General features: G+C 35.7%; 1 protein-coding gene across 1 annotated transcript in view; it reads left to right on the forward strand.

Moving 5' to 3' along the window:
• Positions 1 to 17,243, forward strand: part of LRP1B (LDL receptor related protein 1B) — a 1,676,205-nt gene that overhangs the window by 1,101,733 nt on the left and 557,229 nt on the right. The window contains exon 34 of the mRNA XM_068543688.1: positions 15,090 to 15,230. Within this exon, the coding sequence (XP_068399789.1) occupies positions 15,090 to 15,230 (141 nt within the window). The remainder of the gene's footprint in view (positions 1 to 15,089; positions 15,231 to 17,243) is intronic.

Here is a 17,243-nt window from a genome sequence, read left to right on the forward strand (position 1 = left end):
CTTTTCAAGGAACTAGAGACACAGGGGTGAGAAAAGCAGCTCAAATCCCTATCTTCATGAACTTGCATTTAGCTGGAGTAGATAGTAAATGCATAAGTATTTATGAAAATGTCAGATGGGGAAAAGCAGTGTGAAATAAAAGAGAGAAGAGTTTCCATAAAGTCCTTGCCAAGGAGATGCTATTTGAGCTTATACTTGAATGGCATGCAAGATCTAGCCTTGTGAAGACGTCTTAGGAAGAGCTTTCTGGGCAGAGAAAATAGCAAGTAAAAACCCCTTAAGGCCAGAAAATGCTTGGCAGTTTCTGGCTAATGTGGCTGGAGTAGCAGGAGCTTCATGCCACAGGAGAGGAGGGCCAAGGGCGATGAGATTCTGTTTTAAAATGATTACTCAGCGCTGTGTGAAGACTGTACTATGGGAGAGGAAAAGGATGGATGCTGGTGAACTTTAGGAGGCTGGTATAGGAGTCCAGGTGAGAGTTTGTGACAGCTTGGACTAGTGTGGTAGCAGTGGAAGTGGAAGCAGTGGAGGTCTTAGAAATAATTTGGAAGTAGGTAATTGGAATATATTTTAGAGGTAAGGTTCAGATCTGCTTTAATTTAGGGTGAGTTTTCTCTCAGTGGCTCCTATTGTACTTCTCCTATTGTGCTCCTAAGGTCAGCCTGGACCTTCAAAATGTCTCAGACTCTTTTAAATAACTTTCCCAGTGCTCTGGTCTGCGCCTAATAAGTTAGCAGATATATGTCAGTGTATTAGTCAGTGAGGGCTGCCATAACAAAATACTACAGACTGGGTGGCTTAAACAATAGAAATTTATCTTCTCACAGTTGTGGAGCCTGGAAATCCGAGATCAAGGTGTCAGTAGGTTTGGTTTCTCCCCAGGCCTCCTTGGCTTGCAGATGACCGCCTTCTCACTGTGTCCTCATGTGGTCTTTCCTCTGTGCCCACATTCCTGGTATAGTGTCTTCTTATAGTGACACCAGTTCTATTGGATTAGGGTCCCACCCTTATGACCTACTGTAACCTTAGTTACCTCTCTAAGACCCAATTCCAAATGTAGTCTACACTGGAGGTTAGGACTTCAATGTATGGATTTGGGGAGGTGGGGGATGGTGGAACACAACTCAGTCCAAAACAGAGAAGGTCATTATTTAACTTAACCCTCTTTAGACCTTGCTTAAGCTGAGCCCCTTAACAGCAGGGAAGTGATTCTTTTAAACCTTTCTCCTAAACAATGCATACGTAAAAGTCAAACAAAGAATTAAGTTGTCTTTGAATGCTGTTAATCTCCCTTGTTTATAACAGTTACAAATATAAATTGAGGTTCTAATATTCTATTTTTTCTATCTTAATAGGCCATTTTATATGTGACTTGAACTTGATCACTTTGGAGTGATCACCACAGGCAATTAGCATTATTCTTTTCCATTGTCAGGAATTACACTACTAATCTCAACCAGCCTCCAGGTGAATGAATCTAACTAGTGGTAAGGGGGAGGGAGGAAACAATTTTCTCTCTACCCTCCTAGACTCTTGGCCGATATCCCTTGTAATAAAGGACAGATTAACAAGAGACAAAAAAAAATTATCTATGTACAGGAGTCCCACAAAGATATAAGATTCAAAAGATGGCTATACTATGGAGGTTTATGTACCATTTATATTTTATATACCATTTATTTCCTGAGTTAAGGAAAGGGGTCTACAGCTTCAAAGAAGAGAAGGCAATTCATGGAAAAGTGAGAATAGGAGATGTTTAGTAAACAAAGGTTGCCCTGCCTTGCAGATAACTCTCTGAGATGAAAAAGTTATCTCAGGTAATAATTCTCTTCCTGGTACAGGTCCACTTTCTAATGTAAATTTTTCATACCACAAGGTAATTCCTACTCTGTTTTCAGAGCTTCTCATGTGTCTGGTTTTCCTTAAAATTATCAGTTCCAAATAATCCAAGCCATAGAGGCATATTTTGGGGTGGCACATTCTGCTAGCCACAAGAGAAGTAGTGTAAAATCATAGAAATACAGTAATTCATCATTAATTCCGGAAAAATAATTCCACACACATTCCAGTTGACAGTGGATAGAAATGTTTTTCTGAATTGTTTATGTATTGAATCAGTATAGTCACATGTATGTTTTAGATTTTATTTTTTTGACTCATTCTTTCTTTTATTGTATATAGGTACTGATTAGTGTTCTTACCGTTCAAGTCACTTGGCTAACTACTTTATATATTATATGAGTGTAGTAGAATTTTCTTTGTTTTACAGATGAGGAGACTAATAATAAGAATCCAAGTAAGTTGTTCAAAATCACCCAGAGAGGAAGTGTCATAGCCAGATATCAAAGCACATTTGTGACTCCAAGCCACACTCTCTCACCTACTGTAGTGACTCTCAGCCAGCCTTAAAAACCATCCCTGTAACTGGCATTGGCATATGTATGGAAGATAAGAGTTAGTAAGACTAATTCCTCCCCCAAAGAGTCTTACATTTTAAACACGGAGACAGACATGTAAATAAATATAGTACCATAGGATTAGGAATGTTAGAATTGTACACAGAAAAACACAAAGGGTCAGGTGAACCACTCTACGTCTTGGGGACAATCAAAGTTCCCAAACAGCAGTACCATTTGAGCTGAGTCTAGAAATCTGGGTATGTGTCCATTATTCATATAATGGGAGTACAGCTAGGTGTAGCAGTGGAGGCAAGGATTCCATATGGAGGAAGTAAATTGAGGACAAATATAAAAGGGCATAGGATATTAATGAATCATTGTTTTGGAAAATTATATCCACTCTATATTATCCTATTGACTAGGGTAATGGAAATTGGGTGAATACAGAAAAAACATTGTTCAGACACAATTCAACACAACTGTGATACAAGGTAGATATTTAATTCAAATGTATTTCATTAAAATATTGAAATAGTCTGCTCTGAGCTGAGTAGATCTTCTCCTCCTCCCCCTCCTCTTTCTCCTCTTCCCTTTTTCCGATGAAAACAATCTTTTTCATTGAATAAACTCTACTTTTTGTTTTCTAAATATCCCAGCAAGAAGTTATTCGGAGCTGCCTTGTTTTTGTCAGCAAATTCTTCCCTCTCACTGTCATCCTCTCCTTCATCATTGCACAAGTACTAGTTCACCAGCAGCACAGTCAGGCCATCAGCTTGGAAATTAAATTACCTGCCATTCTCAAGTTTTTTTCGCTACAACCCCAGACTGCCCCCTCAGTTCTCAGTAAGGCAAACCTCAGTGTAACAATGAACTGAGAGAATTTTGGACCACATTTGTCAGTTCAAGGTCACAAAGGCTTCAAAGCAAAATTCTGGGCTTTGTTCTTCAGTGCTCTCCATCCCACCTTCATTGTCATTCTCCAGATTCTCTGTTTAAGAAAAATAAATAAAAACAAGTCTTGGGAGAAGGCAGAGCAAAGAGACTTCTAGTACCGTCACTGCCCTAAGAAATAGAATTTTGCCCAGAGCTTCAGACAAACTGCAAAAAGCTGCTCCTGCACCAAAGAGCGGTTAACAGGCTAACAGACTGCTGTAAGCAAGCATATTCACCTCTAACTGTCCAGGTGGAGGGGCGTTCCTGATTTGCAGTAGGTACAATGTAAAAATGGAATGGTTCCTATATAATTATAAGTAATAGGCTCATTCTGATATGTAGATTTTTCTCTTATTCACAAGTTTTACTTCTTTTTCTTTACAAATAAGCTGTCTTTGGCTTATTTTCATCTTTTTTTTTTTTTTTTTTTTCTATAACGTGGTCAATCTATCCTTGGGAAATTGAAAGTTGACTGCAGTTCAGTATTCCTGGAACATGGTGCATAGTGGGCAGTAATAGATCTGGTGATGGAAAGTTAAGTAGGCATCAAATCATGGATGGCCTTTGTGCCATGCAAAGTGGTTTGGCAGGGGAAAGCAAGCCATTGGAGAATTTTAAGCGGCAGAGTGACATGCTTAGATTTGCATTTTGGAAAGATCACTCTAGTGTTTCCTCAGCAATGATAGTCAGGGGAGTGAGAAATAATGGGGTCCTGAGCTAAGCAGTTTTAGTGGGAATGGAGGGAAAATAAAACACTCCTGAGAATATAAAGCGAAGAATTAAGTGGGCTTGCTCAGATCAGAAAGGCGCCTGGGAAATGCCATGGTGGTGATAGGGGGAAAAAAAGATGACTATCTGGTTTTTACCTCTGATGCCTGCGTTGGGGACCATTTACTGTCAGAAGCTGTCTTAGTTCAGGCTGCTATAACAAAAATACCATAGGTTGGGTGGCTTAAATAGCAAACATTTATTTCTCAATGTTCTGGAGGCTGGGAAGTCCAAGATCAAGGACGCAGCAGATTCAGTGTCTGATGAGAATATGCTTCTTGGTTGACAGCCAGCCAGCTGGTCTTACTGTCTCACAGCCGAAGGGATAAAGAGCTCTCAGGGGTGTGCCTTCTGTAAGGACACTAATTCCATTCATGAGGGCTCCACCCTTACAACCTAATCACCCCCCTTGGCACCACACCTTGGGAGTAAGATTTCAACATATGAATTTAGCAGGGGATACAAAAATTCATAACAGAAATCTATTGGGAAAGAAGCATACATGGAAAAAATAAAATGGATTTCATTTTGGTCATGTAAAGTTTGTAGTGACTTCATTATAGTCAGGTAGAAATTCCTACGATGTAGTAGGATACATGTACTGAAGATTAGGAGGATAGTTAGGGATATGAGAGAGATTTTGGAGCTATTAGGGTGAAATTTAGTTACTGAAGTCACAAGTGAGAATTCTCCCCTACCCAAATTCCTAGGCAGTAGATACAATCTCAACTCTTTGGGCTATTTCTTTTGATGTTTGTTGCTGTATTTATGGATTTTTTTAAAAAGTTATAGATTTTGTTTATTGACAGGTGTTTTAACACATCACATCTCATTTATTATGAGGCAATCATATGTGCTTATGTTCAAAGCCTAGCAAAGGCCTTGGAACTTAGTAGGTCACAGTAAATTTATTTCCTTTCTTAATTTCTCTCTCTGTCTGTCTGTCTCTTTCTCTTTTGAGTAAAGAGTTTGGAGACTGTATGGTAGAATCAATTTATATTTATGATATTTACATGAATTCTTTTTTATAGCTCATAAATTTCTTCTATATCCCTATTAGTAAATGTATTCGTTTGCTAGGGCTGCCATAACAAAGTCCCACAGACTGGGTGCCTTAACAGAAATTTTTCTCACTGTTCTGGAGTCTTGAAGTCTGAAATCAAGGTGTGGACATGGTTGATTTCTTCTGAGGCCTCTCTCCGTGGCCTGTAGATGGCTATCTTCTCTTTCCTGGGTCTTCCACCTGTGTGTGTCTGTGTCCTAATTTTCTTTTTATAAGGACATCAATCACATTGGATTAGGACCCACACTAATAACCTAATTTTAACTTAATTACCTCTTTGAAGACCTTATGTTCAAATACAGCCCCAGTCTGAGGTACTGACAGTTAGAACTTTAACACATGAATTTTGGAGTTCACAGTTCAGCCTGTAATAGTGAAATAGAGAAATTCATAATTACTTACATACAACTTAAGCAAGCAATTTTTGAAATCTGGTAATTTCTGAAGATTCTAGTATATTTGTATGAATAACAGTGTGAGAAAAAAAGTGAGAGAAACAAATGTGATTCTAAATAATAATTACACAGTCAAAACCAAAGTTCTTTATGTTAGAGGGATCTTCAAAAAGGATATTTAAAAAGAGAAATTTTGAAAAGATAATATCAAGAGGAAATTGGAGAGGTGGCTTTACTTAAATGTTTTCTCAGTGATGAATTATTATGGGAGATATTTTTAGGGATATTATTTCCCCAGTCATTTCACAGTATTTAGGTAATTTCTACATCATGCTCAGTTCAAAAGAATGCAAAGCACTGTGAAGCATACAAAGAAGTACAAGACAGCATCCTTGTTTTCAGGAGTTTTCATCTCTGGATAAGGAGTCAAAATTAGTACAAGTGAAAAGAAAAGAAAAAGCAACCATTTAATATGAAACCATGTGATTCTGTCTGTAGAGGCTTTAGAATCAGTGAGAAGGAAGAGTCAATGTGGGATGTGCTAGTTTGAAGTATTTCACTGAGGGTGGGGTTAGACTTGTGCAATGAAGGGTGAGTAGAATGGAGTTATATGCAGACAAAGGTAGGGAAACTAACTAAAAAAATGAAACTGTGCCTGTTTTCTTTATAGGACTAATGGCAGTCTTCAGTTATTTCTTATCTTACTTTTTTTTATTGTGGTAAGAACACTTGCCAAGAGATCTATCCTCTTAACAGATTTTTAAGTGCACTATACAGTATCATTAGTGGTAGGCACAATGTTGTACAGCAGATCTCTAGAACTTATTCATTTTCTATAACTGAAACTTTATACCTGCTGGACAGCAACTCCCCCATTTTCCCCCCTCCCTCAGGCCCTGGCAACCACTATTCTACTCTCTGTTACTATGAGTTTGACTATTTTAGATACCTCATGTGAGTGGAATCATACAATAGTTATCCTTCTGTGACTGGCTAATCTTACCATCATTTCCTCAAGGTTCATCCATGTTGTTGCATACGGCAAAATTCCCTTTTTGTAGAAGACTTTATTTTGTTAGAGCAGTTTTAGGTTCACAGCAAAATTGACACAAAAATACAGAGATTTCCTACATTCCCCTATCCCTACACATGTGTAGCCTTGCCTGTTATCAGCATCCCCCACCAGAATATTTTCCTCTTTTTTCAGGCTGAATGATATTCCATTGTATATACATACCACATTTTATTGATCCATTCATCTTTTGATGGACATTTAGGTTGTTTCCATACCATACCTTTGCTATTATGAATAATGCTGCAGTGAACATTGGAGTGTTAATATCTCTTCAAGATTTTGACTTCAATTGTTTTGTACATATACCCAAAACTGGAATTGCTAGGTCATATTGTTGTCTATTTTTAATTTTTTGAGTAATCTCTGTACTATTTTCAATAATGGCTGTGCCATTTTACATTCCTAGCAACAGTGTACAAGAGTTTCAATTTCTCCACATCCTTGCCTCCTTGCCAGCATTGCTATGTTTTTTGTTTTGTTTGTTTTTGGGGTTTTTTTTATGATAGCCAGGTGTGAGGTGATATCTCACTGTGGTTTTGATTTGCATTTCTCTGATGATTAATGATGTTCAGCTTCTTTTCATATACCTGTTTCATATACCTGTTGGCTGTTTGCATGTCTTCTTTGGAGAAATGATTATTTAAGTCCTTTGCCCAATTTCAATCAAGTTATTTATTTATTTGCTGTTGATTTATAGGAATTTTAATGATGTCTTTTCTATTTGTTTATTTCTTGTCTGTCTCCCTCACTAGAACATAGGCTCTATAAAGAAAGAGAACTTATTCTTTCAACAATACCACACTGTCTCAATTACTGTAGCTTTATAATAAGTCTCAAAGTTTGGTATTGTCAGTCTTCTAACTTTGTTCTCCATCATTTTTTTTTTTTTTTTGAGAAAATATCTGCCAAATACCTAAGTCTGAATAGCCATAGATTGTCAGACATTCTTTCAAGGATAAAATGATATGCTGTGAAAAAAGTAGCACATTCTTCCTGCAGTTCAAACCATCTCATAAGTACATTTGTTCCACACAGTCATACTTCACTGTGCACCAGAAGTGCTTTCTGCACACTCTTGATTTTGTCACTCAGAATATTAAAAAGGCCTGGACTGAAGAGTCAAGATTAACAAAATTGATACTTTTTACTGGTCAATTAAGGACATTTTTAAGTAAAACTGGAATTTTTCTTCTTTTTTTTTTTTTCTGTGACTGCATAGAAGTGAAGAATCCAATGATTCCAAGTACAGCTTTTGGACTTTTTAGACTGATATTTTATTTCTTTCCTTTTCTATCATATTTTCTGTTTGTCTTTTTCTTCTTTATTATGGAAGATTTCCTCAACCACATTTTCTAGCCATTCTATTAAAAATATTTTTATTTAGACATACTTTTTAATCTCTGAGTCCTGTTTTATTCTCTAAATATTACTTTTTAAAATAATCTTTAACTTTTCTAGAATGAGATATGTACTTGAATATATGATGATTTAAAAGATATTTTATGAATTATTCATTTTGCATCTCTATGTTTTATCTTAGTGTTTACTTTCCACTCTGCTAGTTTTCCTCATTGAACTGAATATCCCGGTTTCCCATGACATTTAAGAAAGGACTAGGTGATCTATCCTGGGTTTCCTTTATCTTTATGAAAATAAAACTCTTTTCACTTGGTATCTTCCGTGCAGGGGGACCTCTTCCTGGGAGCTCTGCATAGCTTTGAACACATACTGCATTACATTTAGAGATTTAACACATGAAGCTTTCTCCTGAAGGCACAGATAGGTGCATGGCATGAAGATGTCTTATAGGAGGGAGTTTGCAGGTTTTGCTTTAGAAGGTCAGGATTTGGGTTCCCCAAAGGTCAGAATGAAAAGAACCTTATTGCAGGGCACCAGCCTTAATATCCCCAATTTTTCACTGACTATCTTAAAAAAGAGCTTTGCTTATGTATTTATTTGAGACTTTCTATCAGCCATTAGCCATCTGTAAACTTAGGGCAAAGGGTGGGGGACAGTGTGGTGGTAGGTAGTATTACATATAAAAATATCTTGACTTAATCACCCTATTTTTAACCTTTCTTTGCACTTCACTGTTATTTCCAAGCTAAAATCAAGGTCGTCTGGAGTTCTGTGGAAAGGGATGTCTTCCATTACTCTGTAGCCTTTTTAAAATCACATTCTAGGTTGCAACTTTATCTGCCTATTTCCCCATTTTCCTGTTTCCATACACTGACCATCTTGTACACTTTGTTTATATGCCTGTCATTCTCTTGTTTATTATGTGGATTCACTATGGGTTTATTCTGTTTTATGTTTCCATATTTCTATTGCAGTGGGTTAGTAGAAGAAACGGAAGTGGAAACACATGTGCTCAGTCCACTATACTGTGCTATACATCTTTCAAAAGAGTCTCTTACAAAGTCTCTGCCCTTTTTCTTCACAGGGAACTTCTCTGTTCCTAAAAATAAATTTGTGAGTGTAAATAAAAGCATAAATGAATGAGCTACTCAACTTCACCATCATAATCTAAGTTCCATATCTATATATCAAGAGAAAGAAGACTAAACTCTATCCATCTATGGAAGCAGACAGTGTAGAAATGAGATTTATGCCATGGACTCTAAAATCAGTGCTTGGTTCATAACCTGGAGCCACTATTCATTCTGTGATCCAGGAAAAACCACTTAACCTCTCTTTCCTTCAGTATTCTTAACTGTAAGATGGTTTAATAATAGTAGTACTTACCTTATAGAATTGTGAAGATTAAATGAATTAATCTATAGTGTTTAGAACTGTGCATTGCACAAAATTAGATTTAGAAAGGGATGGTTATTATTAATGTGTAGCTTCTAGGTTGAAATTGATGTGGTCTCAGTTGTCATTAAGTTAGATGCTTGCTGAAAAGTCTGAATTGTTCAAAACCTTTAAAATTATGATTTTTGTTTGAAATTATTTCATTACCTTAAATTTTTTAATGCACTCAGCATGGAGACTTTGAAAGAACACTAGTCTTGGAGACAGGCCATATATGTATATTTGATTACAATAATCTCTTTGAATCTCAGAATCTTCATCTATGAAATGAAAAATGATAGTAGCATCCTTATAGCTTTGCTATGACAATCTGACGTAATATAATACTAAATGTAAAATTTTACTAGAATTCTGGCTACCAGACTATTCTTTATCTGTGGCACATTTCAGAGTCTCTGCTACCAAATGAACACTCAATACAAGTTAATAGTGCACATTTATAAAATTTCGGAGAAAGAAGCATAAACTATACAAAATATGTTACTATAACTGTGAAGAATCCAGTAATGGAGAGTGCAAATGATTAAAAGCTTACACACTTTAAACAAAACTTAGAGAACAGTCCTTTTTATAGTTGTTCAGATATCTTGTTGGATTTTGCTGTTCATCTAGAGATATAGCACAGTACTACTATGATCATAGTTCAGATTGTAAATAATAAAACCTGTATTCCATATTAATTTGAAATATACTTTTATTTATATCATGTGTTTCTTAAGAAAAAGAAAAGTTAAGTCAAGTATCTCTAATTGGAGAGAGAGGAGGAAAAGTTAAACAATAGAATTTACTATGGTTTATATTTTTAAAAGTAAAAATAGAGAGGGCAGACAGCAGAAGCAAGAAGAACTACAATCCTGCAGCCTGTGGAACAAAAACCACATTCACAGAAAGACAGACAAGATGAAAAGGCAGAGGGCTATGTACCAGATGAAGGAACAAGATAAAACCCCAGGAAAACAACTAAATGAAGTGGAGATAGGCAACCTTCCAGAAAAAGAATTCAGAATAATGATAGTGAAGATGATCCAGGACCTCGGAAAAAGAATGGAGGCAAAGATCAAGAAGATGCAAGAAACGTTTAACAAAGACCTAGAAGAATTAAAGAACAAACAGAGATGAATAATACAATAACTGAAATGAAAACTACACTAGAAGGAATCCATAGCAGAATAACTGAGGCAGAAGAATGGATAAGTGACCTGCAAGACAGAATGGTGGAATTCACTGCTGTGGAATAGAATAAAGAAAAAAGAATGAAAAGAAATGAAGACAGCCTAAGAGGATCTCATTCAGATGTGATGGAGAAATCAAGAGCTTTACAGAGAAGCAAAAGCTAAGAGAATTCAGCACCACCAAACCAGCTCTACAACAAATGCTAAATGAACTTCCCTAAGTGGGAAACACAAGAGAAGAAAAGGACCTACAAAAACAAACCCAAAACAATTAAGAAAATGGTCATAGGAACATACACATCGATAATTACCTTAAACGTGAATGGATTAAATGCTCCAACCAAAAGACACAGGCTTTCTGAATGGATACAAAAACAAGACCCATCTGTATGCTGCCTACAAGATACCCACTTCAGACCTAGGGACACATACAGACTGAAAGTGAGGGGATGGAAAAAGATAGTCCATGCAAATGGAAATCAAAAGAAAGCCAGAGTAGCAATACTCATATCAGATAAAATAGCCTTTAAAATAAAGAATGTTATAAGAGACAAGGAAGGACACTACATAATGATCAAGGGATCAATCCAAGAAGAAGATATAACAATTATAAATATATATGCACCCAACATAGGAGCACCTCAATACATAAGGCAAGTCAAGTGCTAACAGCTATGAAAGAGGAAATCGACAGTAGCACAGTAATAGTGGGGGACTTTAACACCTCACTTACACCAATGGACAGATCATCCAAAATGAAAATAAATAAGGAAACAGAAGCTTTAAATGACACAACAGACCAGATAGATTTAATTCATATTTATAGGACATTCCATCCAAAAACAGCAGATTACACTTTCTTCTCAAGTGCGCACGGAACATTCTCCAGGATAGATCACATCTTGGGTCACAAATCAAGCCTCGGTAAATTTAAGAAAATTGAAATCATATCAAGCATCTTTTCTGACCACAACGCTATGAGATTAGAAATGAATTACAGGGAAAAAAAGGTAAAAAACACAAACATATGGAGGCTAAACAATACGTTACTAAATAACCAAGAGATCATTGAAGAAATCAAAGAGGAAATCAAAAAATATTTAGAGACAAATGACAATGGAAACGTGATGATCCAAAACCTATGGGATGCAGCAAAAGCCGTTCTAAGAGGGAAGTTTATAGCTATACAAGCCTACCTCAAGAAACAAGAAAAATCTCAAGTAAAGAATCTAACCTTACACCTAAAGGAACTAGAGAAAAAGAACAAACAAAACCCAAGGTTAGCAGAAGGAAAGAAATCATAGAGATCAGAGCAGAAATAAATGAAATAGAAAAAAAAAAATACAATAGCAAAGATCAATAAAACTAAAAGCTGGTTCTTTGAGAAGATAAACAAAATTGATATACCATTAAGCAGACTCATCAAGAAAAAGAGGGAGAGGACTCAAATCAATAAAATTAGAAATGAAAAAGGAGAAGTTATAACAGACACAGCAGAAATACAAAGCATCCTAAGAGACTACTACAAGCAACTCTATGCCAATAAAATGGACAACCTGGAAGAAATGGACAAATTCTTAGAAAGGTATAACCTTCCAAGACTGAACCAGAAAGAAATAGAAAATATGAACAGACCAATAACAAGTAATTAAATTGAAACTGTGATTAAAAATCTTCCAACAAAGTCCAGGACCAGATGGCTTCACAGGTGAATTCTATCAAACATTTAGAAAAGAGCTAACACCCATCCTTCTCAAACTGTTCCAAAATATTGCAGAGGAAGGAACACTCCCAAACTCATTCTATGAGGCCACCATCACCCTGATACCAAAACCAGACAAAGATACTACAAAAAAAGAAAATTACAGACCAATATCACTGATGAATATAGATGCAAAAATCCTCAACAAAATACTAGCAAACAGAATCCAACAACACATTAAAAGGATCATACACCATGATCAAGTGGGGTTTATCCCAGGGATGCAAGGATTCTTCAATATACGCAAATCAATCAATGTGATACACCATATTAACAAATTGAAGAATAAAAACCATATGATCATCTCAATAGATGCAGAAAAAGCTTTTGACAGAATTCAACACCCATTTATGATAAAACTCTGCAGAAAGTGGGCATAGAGGGAACCTACCTCAACATAATAAAGGCCATATATGACAAACCCACAGCAAACATCATTCTCAATGGTGAAAAACTGAAAGCATTTCCTCTAAGATGAGGAACAAGACAAGGATGTCCACTCTCACCACCATTATTCAACATAGTTTTGGAAGTCCTAGCCATGGCAGTCAGAGAAGAAAAAGAAATAAAAGGAATCCAAATTGGAAAAGAAGAAGTAAAACTGTCACTGTTTGCAGATGACATAATACTATACATAGAGAATCCTGAAAAAGCTACCAGAAAACTACTAGAGCTAATCAATGAATTTGGTAAAGTTGCAGGATACAAAATTAATGCACAGAAATCTCTTGCATTCTTATATAATAATGATGAAAAATCTGAAAGAGAAATTAAGGAAATACTCCCATTTACCATTGCAACCAAAAGAATAAAATACCTAGGAATAAACCTACCTAGGGAGACAAAAGACCTGTATGCAGACAACTATAAGACACTGATGAAAGAAATTAAAGATGATACCAACAGATGGAGAGATATACCATGTTCTTGGATTGGAAGAATCAATATTGTGAAAATGAGTATAGTACCCAAAGCAATCTACAGATTCAATGCAATCTCTATCAAATTACCAGTGGCATTTTTTACAGAACTAGAACAAAAAATCTTAAAATTTGTATGGAGACACAAAAGACCCTGAAAAGCCAAAGCAGTCTTGAGGGAAAAAAATGGAGCAGGAGGAATCAGACTCCCTGACTTCAGACTGTACTACAAAGCTCTAGTAATCAAGACAATATAGTACTGGCACTAAAACAGAAACATAGATCAATGGAACAAGATAGAAAGCCCAGAGATAAACCCACACACCTATGGTCAACTAATCTATGACAAAGGAGGCAAGGATATACAATGGAGAAAAGACAGTCTCTTCAATAAGTGGTGCTGGGAAAACTGGACAGCTACATGTAAAAGAATGAAATTAGAACACTCCCTAACACCATACACAAAAATAAACTCAAAATGGATTAGAGACCTAAATATAAGACCAGACACTATAAAACTCTTAGAGGAAAACATAGGAAGAACACTCTTTGACATAAATCACAGCAAGATCTTTTTTGATCCACCTCCTAGAGTAATGGAAATAAAAACAAAAATTAACAAATGGGGCCTAATGAAACTTCAAAGCTTTTGCACAGCAAAGGAAACCATAAACAAAACGAAAAGACAACCTTCAGAATGGGAGAAAATATTTGCAAACGAATCAACGGACAAAGGATTAATCTCCAAAATATATAAACAGCTCATGCAGCTCAATATTAAAGAAACAAACAACCCAATCAAAAAATGGGCAGAAGACCTAAATAGACATTTCTCCAAAGAAGACATACAGATGGCCAAGAGGCACATGAAAAGCTTCACAACATCACTAATTATTAGAGAAATGCAAATCAAAACTCCAATGAGGTATCACCTCACACCAGTTAGAATGGGCATCATCAGAAAATCTGCAAACAACAAACGCGGGAGAGAGTGTGGAGAAAAGGGAACCCTCTTGCACTGTTGGTGGGAATGTAAATTGATACAGCCACTATGGAGAACAGTATGGAGGTTCCTTAAAAAACTAAAAATAGAATTACCATATGATCCCGCAAGCCCACTACTGGGCATATACCCAGAGAAAACCATAATTCAAAAAGACACATGCACCCCAATGTTCATTGCAGCACTATTTACAATAGCCAGGTCATGGAAGCAACCTAAATGCCCATCGACAGACGAATGGATAAAGAAGAAGTGGTACATATATACAATGGAATATTACTCAGCCATAAAAAGGAACGAAATTTGGGTCATTTGTTGAGACGTTGATGGATCTAGAGACTGTCATACAGAGTGAAGTAAGTCAGAAAGAGGTAAACAAATATCGTATATTAACACATGTATGTGGAACCTAGAAAAATGGAACAGATGAACCGGTTTGCAGGACAGAAGTTGAGACAGATGTAGAGAACAAACTTATGGACACCAAAGGGGGAAAGCCGCTGGGGGTTGGGGATGGTGGTGTGATGAATTGGGTGGTTGGTATTGACATTATACACTGATGTGTATAAAATTGATGACTAATAAGAACCTGCTGTATAAAAAAATAAATAAAATTAAATTTAAAAATTAAAAAAAAAAGTAAAAATGATTTTGCTGTTTCCCATAGAAACAGGGTTTGGGAATTTAACAAAAGAAATCAGAAAGCACTAGAGTTTAATAGTTCTTTATTATTATTTAATAAGATGATTATCTTTTTCATAAAAAAATTCTTTTCATTTTTATAGATAAGAAACTGTGGTGGGCAGACCAAAACTTAGCTCAGCTGGGAACCTGCAGCAAAAGAGATGGAAGAAACCCCACTGTTCTAAGAAATAAGACTTCTGGGGTCGTTCATATGAAAGTGTATGATAAAGAAGCACAGGAAGGTAAGTCACACGGTAATGCATTTGTGCCGCCTTTTGAATATATAATGTTCTCTTTTTTCATATTATTTTCTCAAGTCAAAAATTGAAGTTCCCTGTTTTTCTTCTAGTAAAAAAAAAAAGGGGAGGTGGCAAGTGCTGCTTAATACTGTAGAAGGAATGCCTTTAGCATAAGGTATATAATGAGGTTTCAAAACATTAGCAAAGCTGCCCAAGGAATCTTAATTTGTCAGGTCTTCAAAGAGGTCTTATTCAGTTCTTGATTTAAAAGTATAAGAATAAGAAAAAAATCCCAGTAAAATATATTCAATGTATAATTATGCCCAGAAACAGAATGAACTAGGGGACTTCACATGGACTATGTTGATACAAGAATTTCATAACCAAAAGCACTACATTGTTTGGTTCTAAGCATTTTGCTTTTTTGTTTTTGCTTGTCCAAATGGTGTGCAGTGAAATGGAGTGAGAGAACTAAGAGATAGATGGTTTACATAGGTGGACTTGTCACATTTCCCAAATGGCAATTAGATTAGAGATGCCAGCCAGTACAGCCCTACACCTGCTAGTCTCTTCTTAGTTTTTGGTTCATGATCCATGACATTAGCAGAACTCCCTTCCTAGAAAAAATATTCTTCTGTATTCTACTATCTTACTTAAATCTCTGCCATGAAATCCTTTTCTTCATATATTTTTCTGCTTAGGAAAAAAATATCAAGAAAACTTAAAACGATTTTTATCTAAAGGATTTGGGCATGTAGATCAAAGCAAATAAGAGTAGAGATAAGAATAGTGAACCAAAGGGATCACTAATTCTGAAGACAGGTGACAGCAATCAAGCAGGCAGAATTTACTGGAGATACCAATTGAGAGCCATTCCTGCACAGCCGGAGACAAAGTGGAGACCAGATTCATGGTTACCTTTTCTGAAAAAAGCATGGGTCAAATTTTGGTCTGGAATCCTTTCTTACCAGGAGCAGCAGGAAATATTTCTTTTTCAGGAAAAAAAATATTTTTAAGAGAAAAGAATTGCTTTGTAAAACCATATGAACTGATTACTGGGATCCGTTCATGGTTGAGAAGACATTGACACCCAAACTCTTAGGCACAAAATCTGTATTTATTCTCTGATATGTTTTTTTTTTTTGGTCATTGTCTATAATAATGGACAGGAGTGTTTTCACTAGGAATTATTTAATAGAAAATTTTCTGTATCAAAATAAATAATTTTACTGGCATTCAAGTCATGGAAAATAGATTATTTAACTGGGAATAAAATACTGGCACTCAATAAATAAAATATCATGGCACTTTTGTGGATTTCAATACAATCTGTTAAGTGTAAAAACTTACAGTACTATGATAAACTTTAGTTCATAGTCTATACTGAATGAGATTATATCTGAAAACACACATTATAAAATACAAATTAGAGAGAGATATTTCCAAACATTTTTTAAAAATCTATATTTATTCCTTCAAAATGTGAACAAACACATACTTTGAAATTGTAAATTAATATAATACATTGAATTTTGTAGGTACAGTTCCAATAGTTTCTTGGAAGAAAAATTCATTGTATTATGCTTGTCTCACATTGTTCCTTTTAACAAGATCCCCCTCATCTTTTAAGGATTTGATTCTATAGGTAGAGTTGTAGCTTCTATGCACTGTGAAAGAATTACCAAACTGACAGGGCCCTCTAGCACTTAGAAATTTATGGTATAATATGACTAAGCTTAAAATGCAGTGAAAATACTGTTTTTACTGGAAGAATATGTTGATAAAAGCATCTGTATTAAAGACAGTCCCATTAACAGAATCACAGCAGGTAGCTTAAAAGCTTCATAGTATGAAATATGAGCAATTTAGGACTATTTAAGGTGTTAACATTACTACCACTTTGGATTTCAAAGTACAATTAGCTACTTCATTTATCATTTTTGACACAGATCACTGGAGAGCTGAGACTTCTCGTTAGTCAAGTGGACTTTCTATTTCCACTGGAGAATTTAGGAA

This window comes from Eschrichtius robustus, chromosome 5, assembly GCF_028021215.1.
Source record: "Eschrichtius robustus isolate mEscRob2 chromosome 5, mEscRob2.pri, whole genome shotgun sequence".
NCBI classification, from domain to species: Eukaryota; Metazoa; Chordata; class Mammalia; order Artiodactyla; family Eschrichtiidae; genus Eschrichtius; species Eschrichtius robustus.